This window comes from Scyliorhinus torazame, chromosome 6 (genome assembly GCF_047496885.1).
Source record: "Scyliorhinus torazame isolate Kashiwa2021f chromosome 6, sScyTor2.1, whole genome shotgun sequence".
Taxonomy (NCBI): domain Eukaryota; kingdom Metazoa; phylum Chordata; class Chondrichthyes; order Carcharhiniformes; family Scyliorhinidae; genus Scyliorhinus; species Scyliorhinus torazame.
Genome location: NC_092712.1, coordinates 31,649,903 through 31,666,989, shown reverse-complemented (window position 1 = coordinate 31,666,989; position 17,087 = coordinate 31,649,903). Strand labels below are relative to the sequence as shown.

At 52.0% G+C, this 17,087-nt stretch overlaps 1 protein-coding gene across 1 annotated transcript in view; it reads left to right on the top strand.

Annotated features, from left to right (window-relative positions):
- The first annotated feature begins 2,397 nt into the window (after window positions 1-2,397).
- Window positions 2,398-17,087, top strand: part of LOC140424737 (vasoactive intestinal polypeptide receptor-like) — a 113,247-nt gene continuing 98,557 nt past the window's right edge. Inside the window, exon 1 of the mRNA XM_072508085.1 lies at window positions 2,398-2,687. Coding sequence (XP_072364186.1) covers window positions 2,637-2,687 — 51 coding nt within the window. The 5' untranslated portion in view covers window positions 2,398-2,636. The remainder of the gene's footprint in view (window positions 2,688-17,087) is intronic.

Sequence of the window (17,087 nt, the reverse complement as noted above, 5' to 3'; positions counted from 1 at the left end):
GGATTGAGGGAGGGAGGGAGGAAGTGAGGCAGGGACAGAAGGAGGGAGGGACGGAGGGAGGGTGGGATGGAGGGAGGGATGGAGGGAGGGACGGACAGAGGGGTGGAGGGAGGGAGGGACGGAGGGAGGGAGGGAGAGATGGAGGGAGGGAGGGGGAGGGAGGGTGGGAGGGAGAGGAGGGGGAGGGAGGAGGAGGGAGTGAGGAGGGAGTAGGGAGGGAGGGGGCAGGAGGGAGTAGGGAGGAGGGAGAGAGGGAGAGGCGGAGGGAGGGATGGAGGGAGGAGGGAGGAAGGGAGGAGGGAGAGGGGTGGGACAGAGGGTGTTGCGGAGGGAGAAGTGCGGGAGGGAAGGCGGAGGGAGGGAGGGAGAAGGGAGGGAGGGTGGAGGGTTGGAGGGAGAATGGAGGGAGGGACAGAGGGAGGGAGGAGGGAGGGAGGGAGGAGGGAGGGAAGGATGAGGGAGGGAGGGACAGAGGGAGGGAGGGATGGAGGGAGGGAGTGAGGGAGGGAGGGAGGAAGTGAGGCAGGGACAGAAGGAGGGAGGGACGGAGGGAGGGTGGGATGGAGGGAGGGACGGAGGGAGGGACGGACAGAGGGGTGGAGGGAGGGAGGGACGGAGGGAGGGAGAGACGGAGGGAGGGAGGGGGAGGGAGGGTGGGAGGGAGGGGAGGGGGAGGGAGGAGGAGGGAGGGGGAGGGAGTGAGGAGGGAGTAGGGAGGGAGGGGGCAGGAGGGAGTAAGGAGGAGGGAGAGAGGGAGAGACGGAGGGAGGGATGGAGGGAGGAGGGAGGAAGGGAGGAGGGAGAGGGGTTGGACAGAGGGTGTTGCGGAGGGAGAAGTGCAGGAGGGAGGGCGGATGGTTGGAGGGAGAATGAAGGGAGGGAGGGAGGGACAGAGGGAGGGAGGAGGGAGGGAGGGAGGGAGGAGGGAGGGAAGGAGGAGGGAGGGAGGGAGGGACAGAGGGAGGGAGGGATGGAGGGAGGGAGTGAGGGAGGGACAGAGGAAGTGAGGCAGGGACAGAAGGAGGGAGGGACAGAGGGAGGGTGGGATGGAGGGAGGGATGGAGGGAGGGATGGACAGAGGGGTGGAGGGAGGGAGGGACGGAGGGAGAGAGGGAGAGACGGAGGGCGGGAGGGAGAGGGAGGGAGGGAAGGGAGGGGGAGGGAGGAGGAGGGAGGGGGAGGGAGTGAGGAGGGAGTAGGGAAGGAGGGGGCAGGAGGGAGTAGGGAGGAGGGAGAGAGGGAGAAACGGAGGGAGGGATGGAGGGAGGAATGGAGGGAGCGATGGCGGGATGGAGGAGGGAGGGATGGAGGGGTGAGCGACAGGAAGGGAGGGAGTGAGGGCGGGATGGAGGGAGGGTGGAGGGAGGGATGGAGTGAGGGACAGAGGGAGGGAGGTAGGGAGGGAGTGAGGGAGGGATGGATGGAGGGAGGGAGTGAGGGAGGGACAGAGGGAGGGAGGGAGGAGGGAGGAAGGGAGGAGGGAGAGGGGTGGGACAGAGGCTGTTGCGGAGGGAGAAGTGCGGAAGGGAGGGCGGAGGTAGGGAGGGAGAAGGGAGGGAGGGTGGAGGGTTGGAGGGAGAATGGAGGGAGGGAGGGAGGGACAGAGGGAGGGAGGGAGGAGGGAAGAGGGAGGGAGGCGGGAGGGAGTAGGGAGGGACTGAGGAAGGAGGGAGGAAGGAGGGAAGGAGGGAGGGAAGGAGGAGGGAGGGAGGGAGGGATGGAGGGAGGGAGTGAGGGAGGGAGGGAGGAAGTGAGGCAGGGACAGAAGGAGGGAGGGACGGAGGGAGGGTGGGATGGAGGGAGGGACGGAGGGAGGGACGGACAGAGTGGTGGAGGGAGGGTGGGACGGAGGGAGGGAGAGAGAGGGAGGGAGGGGAGGGGGAGGGAGGAGGAGGGAGGAGGAGGGAGGGGGAGGGAATGAGGAGGAAATAGGGAGGGCTGGGGCAGGAGGGAGTAGGGAGGAGGGAGAGAGGGAGAGACGGAGGGATGGAGGGAGGGAGAGGGAGGGGGGAGGAGGGGGAGAGGGAGGGAGGGGGATGGGGAGAGGGAGGGAGGGGGAGAGGGAGAGAAAGTGAGAGGGAGGGAGAGGGGAGGGGAAGAGGGAGGGAGGGGGAAGGGGGAGGGAGGGGGAAGGAGGGGGATGGGGGGAGGGAGAGGTGAGGGGAAGAGGGAGGGAGGGGAAGAGGGAGGGAGGGGAAGAGGGAGGGAGGGGAGGGAGTAGGGAGGGAGGGGGCAGGAGGGAGTAGGGAGGAGGAGGGGTGGGAGAGGAGGGGGAGGGGAGGGGGAAAACGGCATCAGTATATATCCACAAGGCTGACTGGGAGCAGAGTGTGAGGCAGTGAGTGCCTGATCCTGTGCTGCCTCTCGCATTTCTCCCAATGCGCTCCCTCTCCCAGGCAGTTTCGTGTCAGTTTCCTGATCAGTCCTGTCCATTTCACCAATCGCGGGAGTGTGTGAGGCAGGCATTCTCCCGCGGGGCCGGAGCAACAAGTTCCACTGGAGGAAGGGAGGGACTGAGCCTGTGACAGCTTCGTCCCCCCTGACAGAGAGAGAGTTTTGAAGCAAAAAAAGGGCAGCGCAGCGACCGAAATTCCTTTGGGAGAGTAGTTGGCGGATTTGCTACAATCCGGGGCGCAATGTATCCCTTAACTGGGCACCTGTTACTCGTCCTATCCTGCTGCCCGCTGGTAAGTTTACTTTTAATGTTGTCTTGCCTCATCGCTTGTGGAACTAAATGTGACAACTCCCAAATCCTTCTTTCCATTCTCGGCTTCAGTGGAGTTGGATTTTTTTCTGTGTTATTTATCCTCCTCCCCCCCCAATAATATTGACAGTATTTTTAAAACAAGGAATCAATACATCAATGATTTGGGTGAAGAGACTGAATGTGTAGCTATATGTGTCCCTGACACGGAGACAGCTCGGAAAGCAAGTCGTCAGGAGGAGGTAGACTCTGCAAAGGGATTAAGACAGGTTAAGTGAGTGGGATAAACATTAGCAGATGGAGTGTGATGTGGGGAAACGTGAATTTAGCCACTTTGGCGGGGAGAATAGTTTTGTAAGAGGCAACGGAGAGCACATGGAGTTGGTCGAGAAACAGAACTTACTTTATGTCACACGAACTAGTGTGTACGGCTCCAGTCCTTCACTACTGGGTCATCCCGGGTTGGTGCCTGACTGGCCGACTCTATTTACACATTGTCAGGGGTTTAGGTGTTTTAGTAAGCTCAGAGAAGGAGGCAAATGAGGGGGAGGTGTGGCGCTGCTAGTCAAGAACAGTATTACAGTGGCGGAGAGGATGCTAGATGGGGACTCTTCTTCCGAGGTAGTATGGGCTGAGGTTAGAAACAGGAAAGGAGAGGTCACCCTGTTGGGAGTTTTCTGTAGGCCTCCAAATAGTCCTAGGGATGTAGAGGAAAGGATGGCGAAGATGATTCTGGATAAGAGCGAAAGTAACAGGGTAGTTATTATGGGAGACTTTAACTTTCCAAATATTGACTGGAAAAGATATAGTTCGAGTACATTAGATGGGTCGTTTTTTGTACAGTGTGTGCAGGAGGGTTTCCTGACACAATATGTTGACAGGCCAACAAGAGGCAAGGCCACTTTGGATTTGGTTTTGGGTAATGAACCAGGCCAGGTGTTGGATTAGGAGGTAGGAGAGCACTTTGGGGACAGTGACCACAATTCGGTGACGTTTACGTTAGTGATGGAAAGGGATAAGTATACACCGCAGGGCAAGAGTTATAGCTGGGGGAAGGGCAATTATGATGCCATTAGACGTGACTTGGGGGGGGGAATAGGTTGGAGAAGTAGGCTGCAAGTGTTGGGCACACTGGATAAGTGGAGCTTGTTCAAGGAACAGCTACTGCGTGTTCTTGATAAGTACGTACCGGTCAGGCAGGGAGGAAGGCGTCGAGTGAGGGAACCGTGGTTTACCAAAGAAGTGGAATCTCTTGTTAAGAGGAAGAAGGAGGCGTATGTGAAGATGAGGTGTGAAGTTTCAGTTGGGGCGATGGATAGTTGCAAGGTAGCGAGGAAGGATCTAAAGAGAGAGCTAAGACGAGCAAGGAGGGGACATGAGAAGTATTTGGCAGGTAGGATCAGTGAAAACCCAAAAGCTTTCTATAGGTATGTCAGGAATAAAAGAATGACTAGGGTAAGAGTAGGGCCAGTCAAGGACAGGGATGGGAAGTTGTGTGTGGAGTCTGAAGAGATAGGCGAGATACTAAATGAATATTTTTCGTCAGTATTCACTTAGGAAAAAGATAACATTTTGGAGGAGAATGCTGAGACCCAGGCTATTAGAATAGATGGCATTGAGGTACGTAGGGAAGAGGTGTTGGCAATTCTGGACAGGCTGAAAATAGATAAGATCCGGGGCCTGATGGGATTTATCCTAGGATTCTCTGGGAAGCCAGGGAAGAGATTGCTGGGCCTTTGGCTTTGATTTTTATGTCATCATTGGCTACAGGAATAGTGCCAGAGGACTGGAGGATAGCAAATGTGGTCCCTTTGTTCAAAAAGGCGAGTAGAGACAACCCCGGCAACTATAGACCGGTGAGCCTCACGTCTGTTGTGGGTAAAGTCTTGTAGGGGGTTATAAGAGACAAGATTTATAATCATCTAGATAGGAATAATATGATCAGGGATAGTCAGCATGGCTTTGTGAAGGGTAGGTCATGCCTCACAAACCTTATCGAGTTCTTTGAGAAGGTGACTGAACAGGTAGACGAGGGTAGAGCAGTTGATGTGGTGTATATGGTTTTCAGTAAAGCGTTAGATAAGGTTCCCCACGGTAGGCTATTGCAGAAAATACAGAGGCTGGGGATTGAGGGTGATTTAGAGATGTGGATCAGAAATTGGCTAGCTGAAAGAAGACAGAGGGTGGTGGTTGATGGGAAATGTTCAGAATGGAGTTCAGTGACAAGTGGCATACCACAAGGATCTGTTCTGGGGCCGTTGCTGTTTGTCATTTTTATCAATGACCTAGAGGAGGGCGCAGAAGGGTGGGTGAGTAAATTTGCAGACGACACTAAAGTCGGTGGTGTTGTCGACAGTGCGGAAGGATGTAGCAGGTTACAGAGGGACATAGATAAGCTGCAGAGCTGGGCTGAGAGGTGGCAAATGGAGTTTAATGTAGAGAAGTGTGAGGTGATTCACTTTGGGAGGAATAACAGGAATGCGGAATACTTGGCTAATGGTAAAGTTCTTGGAAGTGTGGATGAGCAGAGGGATCTAGGTGTCCATGTACATAGATCCCTGAAAGTTGCCACCCAGGTTGATAGGGTTGTGAAGAAGGCCTATGGAGTGTTGTCCTTTATTGGTAGAGGGATTGAGTTCTGGAGTAATGAGGTCATGTTGCAGCTGTACAAAACTCTGGTACGGCCGCATTTGGAGTATTGCGTACAGTTCTGGTCACCGCATTATAGGAAGGACGTGGAGGCTTTGGAGCGGGTGCAGAGGAGATTTACCAGGATGTTGCCTGGTATGGAGGGAAAATCTTATGAGGAAAGGCTGATGGACTTGAGGTTGTTTTCGTTGGAGAGAAGAAGGTGAAGAGGAGACTTAATAGAGGCATACAAAATGATCAGGTGGTTTGATAGGGTGGACAGTGAGCCTTCTCCCGCGGATGGAAATGGCTAGCACGAGGGGACATAGCTTTAAACTGAGGGGTAATAGATATAGGACAGAGGTCAGAGGTAGGTTCTTTACGCAAAGAGTAGTGAGGCCGTGGAATGCCCTACCTGCTACAGTAGTGAGCTCGCCAACATTGAGGGAATTTAAAAGTTTATTGGATAAGCATATGGATGATAATGGCATAGTGTAGGTTAGATGGCTTTTGTTTCGGTGCAACATCGTGGGCCGAAGGGCCTGTACTGCGCTGTATCGTTCTATTGTTAAAGAACAAAGAAAAGTACAACACAGGAACAGGCCCTTCGGCCCTCCAAGCCCATGCTGCCCGACTAAACTAAAATCTTCTACACCTCCTGGGTCCGTATCCCTCTATTCCCATCCTATTCATGTATTTGTCAAGATGCCCCTTAAATGTCACTATCGTCCCTGTTTCCACCACCTCCTCCGGCAGCGAGTTCCAGGCACCCACTACCCTCTGTGTAAAAGAATTGCCTCGTACATCTCCTCTAAACCTTGCCCCTCGCACCTTAAACCTATGCCCCCTAGTAATTGAACCCTCTACCCTGGGAAAAAGCCTCTGACTATCCACTCATAATTTTGTAGACCTCTATCAGGTCGCCCCTCAACCTCCGTCATTCCAGTGAGAACAAACTGAGTTTATTCAACCGCTCCTCGTAGCTAATGCCCTCCATACCAGGCAATATCGTAGTAAATCTCTTCTGCACCCTCTCTAAAGCCTCCACATCCTTCTGGTAGTGTGGCGACCAGAATTGAACACTATACTCCAAGTGGCCTAACTAAGGTTCTATACAGCTGCAACATGACTTGCCAATTCTTGTACTCAATGCCCCGGCCAATGAAGGCAATGCCGTATGCCTTCTTGACTACCTTCTCCACCTGTGTTGCCCTTTCAGTGACCTGTGGACCTGTACACCTAGATCTCTCTGACTTTCAATACTTTTGAGGGTTCTACCATTCACTGTATATTCCCTACCTGCATTAGACCTTCCAAAATGCATTACCTCACATTTGTCCGGATTAAACTCCATCTGCCATCTCTCCGCCCAAGTCTCCAAATGACCAAAATCCTGCTGTATCCTCTGACAGTCCTCATCGCTATCCACAATTCCACCAACCTTTGTGTCGTCTGCAAACTTACTAATCAGACCAGTTACATTTTCCCCCAAATCATTTATATATATTACGAACAGCAAAGGTCCCAGCACTGATCCCTGCGGAACACCATTAGTCATAGCCCTCTAATTAGAAAAGCACCCTTCCATTGCTACTCTCTGCCTATGACCTAGCCAGTTCTGTATCCACCTTGCCAGCTCACCCCTGGTCCCGTGTGACTTCACCTTTTGTACCAGTCTACCATGAGGGACCTTGTCAAAGGCCTGACTGAAGTCCATATAGACAACATCCACTGCCCTACCTGCATCAATCATCTTCGTGACAAATGGGAGTAGATCCTGTCTCGAAGAATTCTCTCCAGTTATTTCCCTGCCACTGACGTAAGGCTCACCGGCCTGTAGTTCCCTGGATTATTCTTGCTACCCTTCTTAAACAAAGAAACAACATTGGCTATTCTCCAGTCCTCCGGGACATCACCTGAAGACACTGAGGATCCAAAGATTTCTGTCAAGGCCTTAGCAATTTCCTCTCTAGCCTCCTTCAGTATTCTGGGGTAGATCCCATCAGGCCCTGGGGACTTATCTACCTTAATATTTTTCAAGACGCCCAACACCTCATCTTTTTGGATCTCAATGTGACCCAGGCTATCTACACACCCTTCTCCAGACTCAACATCCACCAATTCCTTCTCTTTGGTGAATACTGATGCAAAGTATTTATTTAGTACCTCGCTCATTTCCTCTGGCTCCACACATAGATTCCCTTGCGTATCCTTCAGTGGGCCAACCCTTTCCCTGGCTACCCTCTTGCTTTTTATGTATGTGTAAAAAGCCTTGGGATTTTTCTTAACCCTATTTGCCAATGACTTTTCGTGACCCCTTGTAGCCCTCCTGACTCCTTGCTTAAGTTCCTGTCTACTTTCTTATATTCCACACAGACTTTGTCTGTTCCCAGCCTTTTAGCCCTGACAAATGCCTCCTTTTTCTTTTTGACGAGGCCTACAATATCTCTCGTTATCCAAGGTTCCCAAAATTTGCCATATTTATCCTTCTTCCGCACAGGAACATGCCGGTCCTGAATTCCTTTCAACTGACATTTGAAAGCCTCCCACATGTCAGATGTTGATTTGCCCCCAAACTTCCTCCTCCAATCTAGGTTCTTCAGTTCCCGTCTAATATTGTTATAATTAGCCTTCCCCCAATTTAGCACATTCACCCTAGGACCACTCTTATCCTTGTCCATCAGCACTTTTAAAATTACTGAATTGTGGTCACTGTTCCTGAAATGCTCCCCTACTGAAACTTCTACCACCTGGCCGGGCTCATTCCCCAATACCAGGTCCAGTGCAGCCCCTTCCCTAGTTGGACTGTCTATATATTGTTTTAAGAAGACCTCCTGAATGCTCCTTACAAACTCTGCCCCGTCCAGGCCCCAAGCACTAAGTGAGTCCCAGTCAATATTGGGGAAGTTGAAGTCTCCCATCACAACAACCATGTTGTTTTTACTCGTTTCCAAAATCTGTCTACCTATCTGCTCCTCTATCTCCTGCTGGCTGTTGGGAGGCCTGTAGTAAACCCCCAACATTGTGACAGCACCCTTCTTATTCCTGATCTCTACCCATATAGCCTCGCTGCCCTCTGAAGTATCCTCCCGTAGTACAGCTGTGATATCCTCCCTAACCAGTAGCGCAACTCCGCCACCCCTTTTACATTCCCCTCTATCCCGCCTGAAACATTTAAATCCTGGAACGTTTAGCTGCCAATCCTGTCCTTCCCTCAACCAGGTCTCTGTAATGGCAACAACATCATAGTTCCAAGTACTAATCCAAGCTCTAAGTTCACCTGCCTTACCCATTATATGATGTGGAGATGCTGGCGTTGGACTGGGGTGGGCACAGTAAGAAGTCTTACAACACCAGGTTAAAGTCCAACAGGTTTGTTTCGATGTCACTAGCTTTCGGAGCACTGCTCCTTCCTCAGGTGAATCAAGTCTATTGCCACATTCACCTGAGGAAAGAGCAGTGCTCCGAAAGCTAGTGCTTGAAACAAACCTGTTGGACTTTAACCTGGTGTTACCCGTAATACTTCTTGCATTAAAACACATGCACCTCAGGCCACCAGACCCGCTGTTTTCAGCAACAGCTCCCTGTCTGCTCTTCCTCAGAGCCTTACTGGCCATATTCCCTAGTTCTCCCTCAATGCTTTCACCTTCTGACCTATTGCTCCGGTACCCACCCCCCCCTGCCATACTAGTTTAAACCCTCCCATGTGACACTAGCAAACCTCGCTAAGGGTCCCCCGTTCCGATATGGGGGCTGCTCGTATTCGGCAAGGTCCGCAGGTTAGTGAGACACGTAAGACCCGTGTGGGTTATGACAAACAGAGAGGCGGTACGGTAGCTCAATGGTTAGCACTGTTGCTTCACAGCTCCAGGGTCCCAAGTTCGATTCCCAGCTTGGGTCACTGTCTGTGTGGAGTCTGCACGTTCTCCCCGTGCCTGCGTGGGTTTCCTCCGGGTGCTCCGGTTTCCTCCCACAGTCCAAAGATGTGCAGGTTAGGTGGATTGCCCCTTAGTGTCCAAAAAAAAGGTTAGGTGGGGTTACTGGGTTACGGGGATAGGGTGGAGGTGTGGGCTGAAGTAGGGAGCTCTTTCCAAGGGCTGGTGCAGTCTCTGTGGGCTGAATGGCCTCCTTCTGCACTGTAAATTTGCTGAACTCTGGATGCAGAGGGGTCTGGGTTCCTTGGTATATGGATCAGAAAAAGTTGCTGCACAGATACAGCAAGTGATGCGGAAGGCAAATGCAATGTTGGCATTTGTTGCAAGGGGAGGCTTTGCTGCAGATGTAGAGGGCATCGGTGAGACCACATCTAGAATTTTGTGTACAGTTTTGTCTGCTTATTTGAAAAATATTATAATTATGTTAAAAGCCTTTCAGAGGAGACTCACTCGACTCATTCCTGGGATAAGGGGCTTATCTTATGAGGAAAACGTGGACAGACTGAGCCTGTATCCATTGGGGTGGAGAAGAATGAGAGGTGATCTTATTGAGACATTTAAGACGCTGAGGGGACTTGACAGGGTGGATGCTGAAGGATGTTTCCCTGTGTGGGGGGAGACTAGAGCCAGGTGGACACTGTTTAAAAATAAGGGGCGGGATTCTCCGGCCCCCTGGAGAATCGCCGCGGGGCGGTGTGAATCCCGCCCCCGCCGGCCGCCGAATTCTCCGGCACCAGAGAATTGGCGGGGGCGGGAATCGCGCCGCGCCGGTCGGCGACCGCTCACAGCGGCACCTTCCCCCCCACCCCGGCGATTCTCCGGCCCACGATGGGTCGAAGTCCCGCTCGTTCTATGCAGGTCCCAGGTCCCGCCGGCGTAAAGTGGACTAGGTCCCTTACCGGCGGGGCCTGGCGGCACGGGCGGGGTCCTGGGGGGGGGGGTCGCAGGGCAATCTGGACCCGGGGGGTGCCCCCACGGTGGCCTGGCCCGCGATCGGGGCTCACCGATCCGCGGGCGGGCCTGTGCCGTGGGGGCACTCTTTTCCTTCGCGCCGGCCGTGTAGGCCTCCGCGATGGCCGGCGCGAAGGTGAACCCTCCCCCTGCGCATGCGCGGGGATGACGTCAGCATCTGACGCTCCCGCGCATGCGCGGACCCGCGCCGGCTGGCAGAGTCCCTTCGGCCCCGGCTGGCGGGGCGCCAAAGGCAAACCACTCCGGGGCGGGCCTAGCCCCTGAAGCTGCGGAGGATTCCACACCTTTGGGGCGGCCCGATGCCGGAGTGGTTCACGCCACTCCGTCCCGCCGGGAACCCCGCCCCGCCGGGTACGGGAGAATCCCGCCCAAGATGTTTACCATTTAAGATGGAGATGGGGAGAAACGTTTTCACTCAAAGGGTGTGTGGAAAACAGTGGAGAGTCACTGAATCTATCCAAGGCAGCGTTAGACAGATTTTTGATAGACAGGGGTAATGGGGTGGGCGGGGTGTGGGGTGGGGGGGGGGGGGCAGTAAAGTGGAGTTGAGGCAACCAAATCAGGCATGATCTTACTGAATGGTGGAGCAGACTCGAAGGGCTGAATGGCCTCCTCCTGTTCCTGGTTCCTGTGTTCTTATGTACTCACGAAGGAACAACTATTAAGGGGACCCTGCAATTAGAAATTGCATTGCCTCGGCATCGCTGTGCTAACTATACCTTCTAGAGGGGTCAAGGCTGTGCAAGAAGTTGACATGCAATACGTAACTCAGTTCCGCTTTGGCTTCCCTGCCTTTGAGCCCCTTATCCCCTTCCAAAAATCTACCAGTCCAGGCTTCAAGGCTCCCTGCATCCACAACCTTTCTTGGGCTGGGGTTTCCAAATTTCAGGAACCTGTGAGCAAAAGAAGTACATCTCCAAACAGTCTGCCTCTAAATTGAACATCATACCTCCACCAGACCACCGCTTAGTGTTCCATAGCCGGGAGAATATAAACGGAATTTATGCAACCTTCTTTTCGTATTTTCTATGAGTGTTCAATCATTTCTGTGCTTGTCGGCTCCAAACCTTTTTGCCCGCTGCATTTCCTAGTTTGCGTGTGCTCGGAAAATGCTCCTGTTTCTCTTTCTTGGATCCAGTTAGAAAGATGCGGGGCGAGTTTTCCATCCTCCCCATCCGCCTTGGCCGCTGATGGGACCTTCCAGTCCCACCACTGCCCAAGACGTTTTGCGTGGCTCCCCCGCCCTGCCCCCGGATTGGATTTGTTTTATTGTCATATGTTAGGAGTCTGGTAACAGCGGGGAAGAAGCTGTTCTTGAATCTGTTTGTGTGTGTTCTCAGACTTTTGTATCTCCTGCCCGATGGAAGTCCACCTCGGCGTAGCGTTAAGGCCTGTAAGGCCGCAGTTCATCCCGTGCTCATCGCTCCGGTGTCCCAGAAATGTGGCCCGGTCCGGCAGCTCTTCAAATAACAGGCGCTGTTATTCATTTAAACCTCTTAGCATATCATTACCGGGTCAGTCCCGCTAATGATATGCCAACGGCGTTTACTGTAGGGCGGAGTGGAACACATTGGCGCTGCTGTCGAGGCGACGGAGAATTGCAATCTGCCGTGAAACCGGCGTCCGCCGTGATTTTGGCGTCAGAACCCATTCTCCACCCAATTACATTTCCCGATTCCGCCGTCGGTCGAGGGAGAATCCCAGCCATTGAGTTTTTTTTTAAGCCGGTCTGTCGATGTCAGGTCGATTTCACTGAGTTGTTGCTAGTTCCGACTTGCGGCAACTTCCTAATTCCAATACTTTGTTTAAATTTGAAGCCTCCCACATGTCAGGTGTTGATTTACCCTCAAGCATCCTCCCTCAATCTAGGTTCTTCAGTTCCCGCCTAATATTGTTATAATTAGCCTTCCCCCAATTTAGCACATTCACCCTAGGACCACTCTTATCCTTGTCCACCAGCAGTTTAAAACTTACTGAATTGTGGTCACTGTTCCCGAAATGCTCCCCTACTTTAGTTTGCTCCTAATTTACTGTGAGTAGGATTTATAGGGCGAGGTTCTCAGCACCGGAGAATGTTTTGGGGTCATAGTGAATCAATAACCTGGTTTAGTTTGCGCATCATTCTGAAGGGTCTTTTCAAACTTGCCCTTTTGTCTGCTTACCTACATTGGTGCTTTTTTGCGGCTTTTTGGGGTATTGAAATATCATGATAAATTTGTGTTGCATACTAGATATTGAAATTATACTGTCGGTATAATTAACTGTAGGCTGATAAGTTTAAAGGTCCACCCGCATTTGATAAGGTGCCGCACACAGCGTTAATTCACAAGGTTAGATCACATGGGACAAGGAGCAATTCATTAGCTTGGATAGAAGATTGGCTGACGGACAGGAGACAGAGAGTCGGGATAAGTGACTTCTCCTGGATGGCAAAATGTAACTAGTGGGGTGCCACAGGGTTCGATCCTTGGGCCCAGCTATTTACAATCTATATTAAAGATTTGGATACAGGGATAGAAGGTTTTATCGCCACATTTGCAGACAACACAAAAATAGGTGGGACTGTAAATTGCAATGTGGAAATAAGAACCTTACAAATGTATATAGATAGGTGATGAGAGTGGGCCAAAATGTGGCAGATGAAGTTTAGCGTCGATTAGTGTCAAGAGGTCATGTATTTTGGTCAGAAAATTGGAAAAGCAACTTATTATCTAAATGGGGAGAGACGTCGGGGTGCTCCGGTGAAGGGGGATCTGGGGGTCCTGGTACATGAGTCACAGAAAATGAGTATGCAGATACAGCAGGTAATAAAGAAAGCAAATAGAATGTTGGCATTTATAGCTAAAGGAAGAGAGTATGAAGATAAGGAAGGGCTATTGCAACTGTACACGGCATTGGCGAGGCCGCACCTGGAGTATTGTGCACAGTTTTGGTCCCCTTATTTGAGAAAGATGTAGTGACATTGGAGGCCGTTCAGAGGAGGTTCACGAGGTTGATTCCAGAGATGAGGGGGTTGGCGTATGAAGAGAGATTGAGCAGTTTAGGCCTATACTCTCGAGAGGTGAGAAGAATGAGGGGAGATCAAATTTAGGTATAAAGATGATAAAGGGTTTGGATAAAGTAGGCGCGAAGCAGTTGCTTCTTCTTGTGGGGAACTCTAGAATGAGGTCATAGTCTTAGGATAAGACGTAGCAAATTTAGAATGGAGTTGGTGAGAAATGATGGGGGCGATTGTCCCAAATGGAGCCCAAGTGTTCGCGCCATCGTGAATGCCGTCGTGTTTCACGACGACGCGAACCGGGCCCGGGTGCGAACTATTCTGTCCCCCACAGGGGGCCAGCACGGCACTGGAGCGGTTGACGCCGCTCCAGCCTCGCTTACTGGCGCCAAATGGGCGCCGCGCCAACCTGCGCATGCGCGGGGGACGTCATCAGTGCGCCGACCCCGACTCAACATGGCGTCGGTGTTCAGGGGCTGGCCGCGCAACAATGTAGGCCCAGGGGGGGGGGAGAGGCCGGACCGCCGATCGGTGGGCCCCGATCGCGGGCCAGACCCCATCGGAGGCCCCCCCCCCCCCCCCGGTGATGGAGTACTTTTCCCCGCCCACAGGCTGCCCCCCGGCTCTTCGCGCAGAGTTCCCGCCGGCAGCGACCAGGGGTGGACGGCGCCGGCGGGACTCTGTCGTATCCGCGCGGCCACTCGGTCCATTCGGGCCAGAGTATCGGCGGCCCCGCCAATTCCAGCGGCCCGCAGCCGGCGCCATGCCAAACGCCCTGGCGCAAATGGCGTCAATTCTCCGCACCTCGGAGAATCGCGTGCTGGCGTCGGACGTCGTGGCGAGGTTGCTGTGATTTTCTGACGCGGCGCGGGGCTCGGAGAATCGCCCCCATTTTCTCGCAAAGGGTTGTGTATCTGTGGAACAAAGAACAAAGAACAAAGAAATGTACAGCACAGGAACAGGCCCTTCGGCCCTCCAAGCCCGTGCCGACCATGCTGCCCGACTAAACTTCAATCTTCTACACTTCCTGGGTCCGTATCCCTCTATTCCCATCCTATTCATATATTTGTCAAGATGCCCCTTAAATGTCCCTATCGTCCCTGCTTCCACCACCTCCTCCGGTAGTGAGTTCCAGGCACCCACTACCCTCTGTGTAAAAAACTTGCCTCGTACATCTACTCTAAACCTTGCCCCTCTCACCTTAAACCTATGCCCCCTAGTAATTGACCCCTCTACCCTGGGGAAAAGCCTCTGTCTATCCACTCTGTCTATGCCCCTCATAATTTTGTATACCTCTATCAGGTCGCCCCTCAACCTCCTTCGTTCCAGTGAGAACAAACCACGTTTATTCAATCGCTCCTCATAGCTAATGCCCTCCATACCAGGCAACATTCTGGTAAATCTCTTCTGCACCCTCTCTAAAGCCTCCACATCCTTCTGGTAGTGTGGCGACCAGAATTGAACACTATACTCCAAGTGTTGCCTAACTAAGGTTCTATACAGCTGCAGCATGACTTGCCAATTCTTATACTCAATGCCCCGGCCAATGAAGGCAAGCATGCCGTATGCCTTCTTGACTACCTTCTCCACCTGTGTTGCCCCTTTCAATGACCTGTGGACCTGTACTCCTAGATCTCTTTGACTTTCAATACTCTTGAGGGTTCTACCATTCACTGTATATTCCCTACCTGCATTAGCCCTTCCAAAATGCATTACCTCACATTTGTCCGGATTAAACTCCATCTGCCATCTCTCCGCCCAAGTCTCTTGACAATCTAAATCCTGCTGTATCCTCAGACAGTCCTCATCGCTATCCGCAATTCCACCAACCTTTGTGTCGTCTGCAAACTTACTAATCAGACCAGTTACATTTTCCTCCAAATCATTTATATATACTACAAAGAGCAAAGGTCCAGCACTGATCCCTGTGGAACACCACTGGTCACAGCCCTCCAATTAGAAAAGCATCCCTCCATTGTTACCCTCTGCCTTCTATGGCCTAGCCAGTTCTGTATCCACCTTGCCAGTTCACCCCTGATCCCGTGTGACTTCACCTTTTGTACTAGTCTACCATGAGGGACCTTGTCAAAGGCCTTACTGAAGTCCATATAGACAACATCTACTGCCCTACCTGCATCAATCATCTTAGTGACCTCCTCGAAAAACTCTATCAAGTTAGTGAGACACGACCTCCCCTTCACAAAACCGTGCTGCCTCTCACTAATACGTCCATTTGCTTCCAAATGGGAGTAGATCCTGTCTCGAAGAATTCTCTCCAGTAATTTCCCTACCACTGAAGTAAGGCTCACCGGCCTGTAGTTCCCGGGATTATCCTTGCTACCCTTCTTAAACAGAGGAACAACATTGGCTATTCTCCAGTCCTCCGGGACATCCCCTGAAGACAGCAAGGATCCAAAGATTTCTGTCAAGGCCTCAGCAATTTCCTCTCCAGCCTCCTTCAGTATTCTGGGGTAGATCCCATCAGGCCCTGGGGACTTATCTACCTTAATATTTTTTAAGACACCCAACACCTCGTCTTTTTGGATCACAATGTGACCCAGGCTATCTACACCCCCTTCTCCAGACTCAACATCTACCAATTCCTTCTCTTTGGTGAATACTGATGCAAAGTATTCATTTAGTACCTCGCCCATTTCCTCTGGCTCCACACATAGATTCCCTTGCCTATCCTTCAGTGGGCCAACCCTTTCCCTGGCTACCCTCTTGCTTTTTATGTACGTGTAAAAAGCCTTGGGATTTTCCTTAACCCTATTTGCCAATGACTTTTCATGACCCCTTCTAGCCCTCCTGACTCCTTGCTTAAGTTCCTTCCTACTTTCCTTATATGCCACACAGGCTTCGTCTGTTCCCAGCCTTTTAGCCCTGACAAATGCCTCCTTTTTCTTTTTGACGAGGCCTACAATATCACTCGTCATCCAAGGTTCCCGAAAATTGCCGTATTTATCTTTCTTCCTCACAGGAACATGCCTGTCCTGTATTCCTTTCAACTGACACTTGAAAGCCTCCCACATGTCAGATGTTGATTTGCCCTCAAACATCCGCCCCCAATCTATGTTCTTCAGTTCCCGCCTAATATTGTTATAATTAGCCTTCCCCCAATTTAGCACATTCATCCTCGGACCACTCTTATCCTTGTCCACCAGTACTTTAAAACTTACTGAATTGTGGTCACTGTTACCGAAATGCTCCCCTACTGAAACATCTACTACCTGGCCGGGCTCATTCCCCAATACCAGGTCCAGTACTGCCCCTTCCCTAGTTGGACTGTTTACATATTGTTTTAAGAAGCCCTCCTGGATGCTCCTTACAAACTCCGCCCCGTCTAAGCCCCTGGCACTAAGTGAGTCCCAGTCAATATTGGGGAAGTTGAAGTCTCCCATCACCACAACCCTGTTGTTTTTACTCTTTTCCAAAATCTGTCTACCTATCTGCTCCTCTATCTCCCGCTGGCTGTTGGGAGGCCTGTAGTATACCCCCAACATTGTGACTGCACCCTTCTTATTCCGGAATTCTACCCATATAGCCTCACTGCCCTCTGAGGTGTCCTCTCGCAGTATAGCTGTGATATTCTCCCGAACAAGTAGCGCAACTCCGCCTCCCCTTTTACATCCCCCTCTATCCCGCCTGAAACATCTAAATCCTGGAACGTTTAGCTGCCAATCCTGCCCTTCCCTCAACCAGGTCTCTGTAATGGCAACAACATCATAGTTCCAAGTAGTAATCCAAGCTCTAAGTTCATCTGCCTTACCCGTAATGCTCCTTGCATTAAAACATATGCACTTCAGGCCACCAGACCCGCTGTGTTCAGCAACTTTTCCCCGTCTGCTCT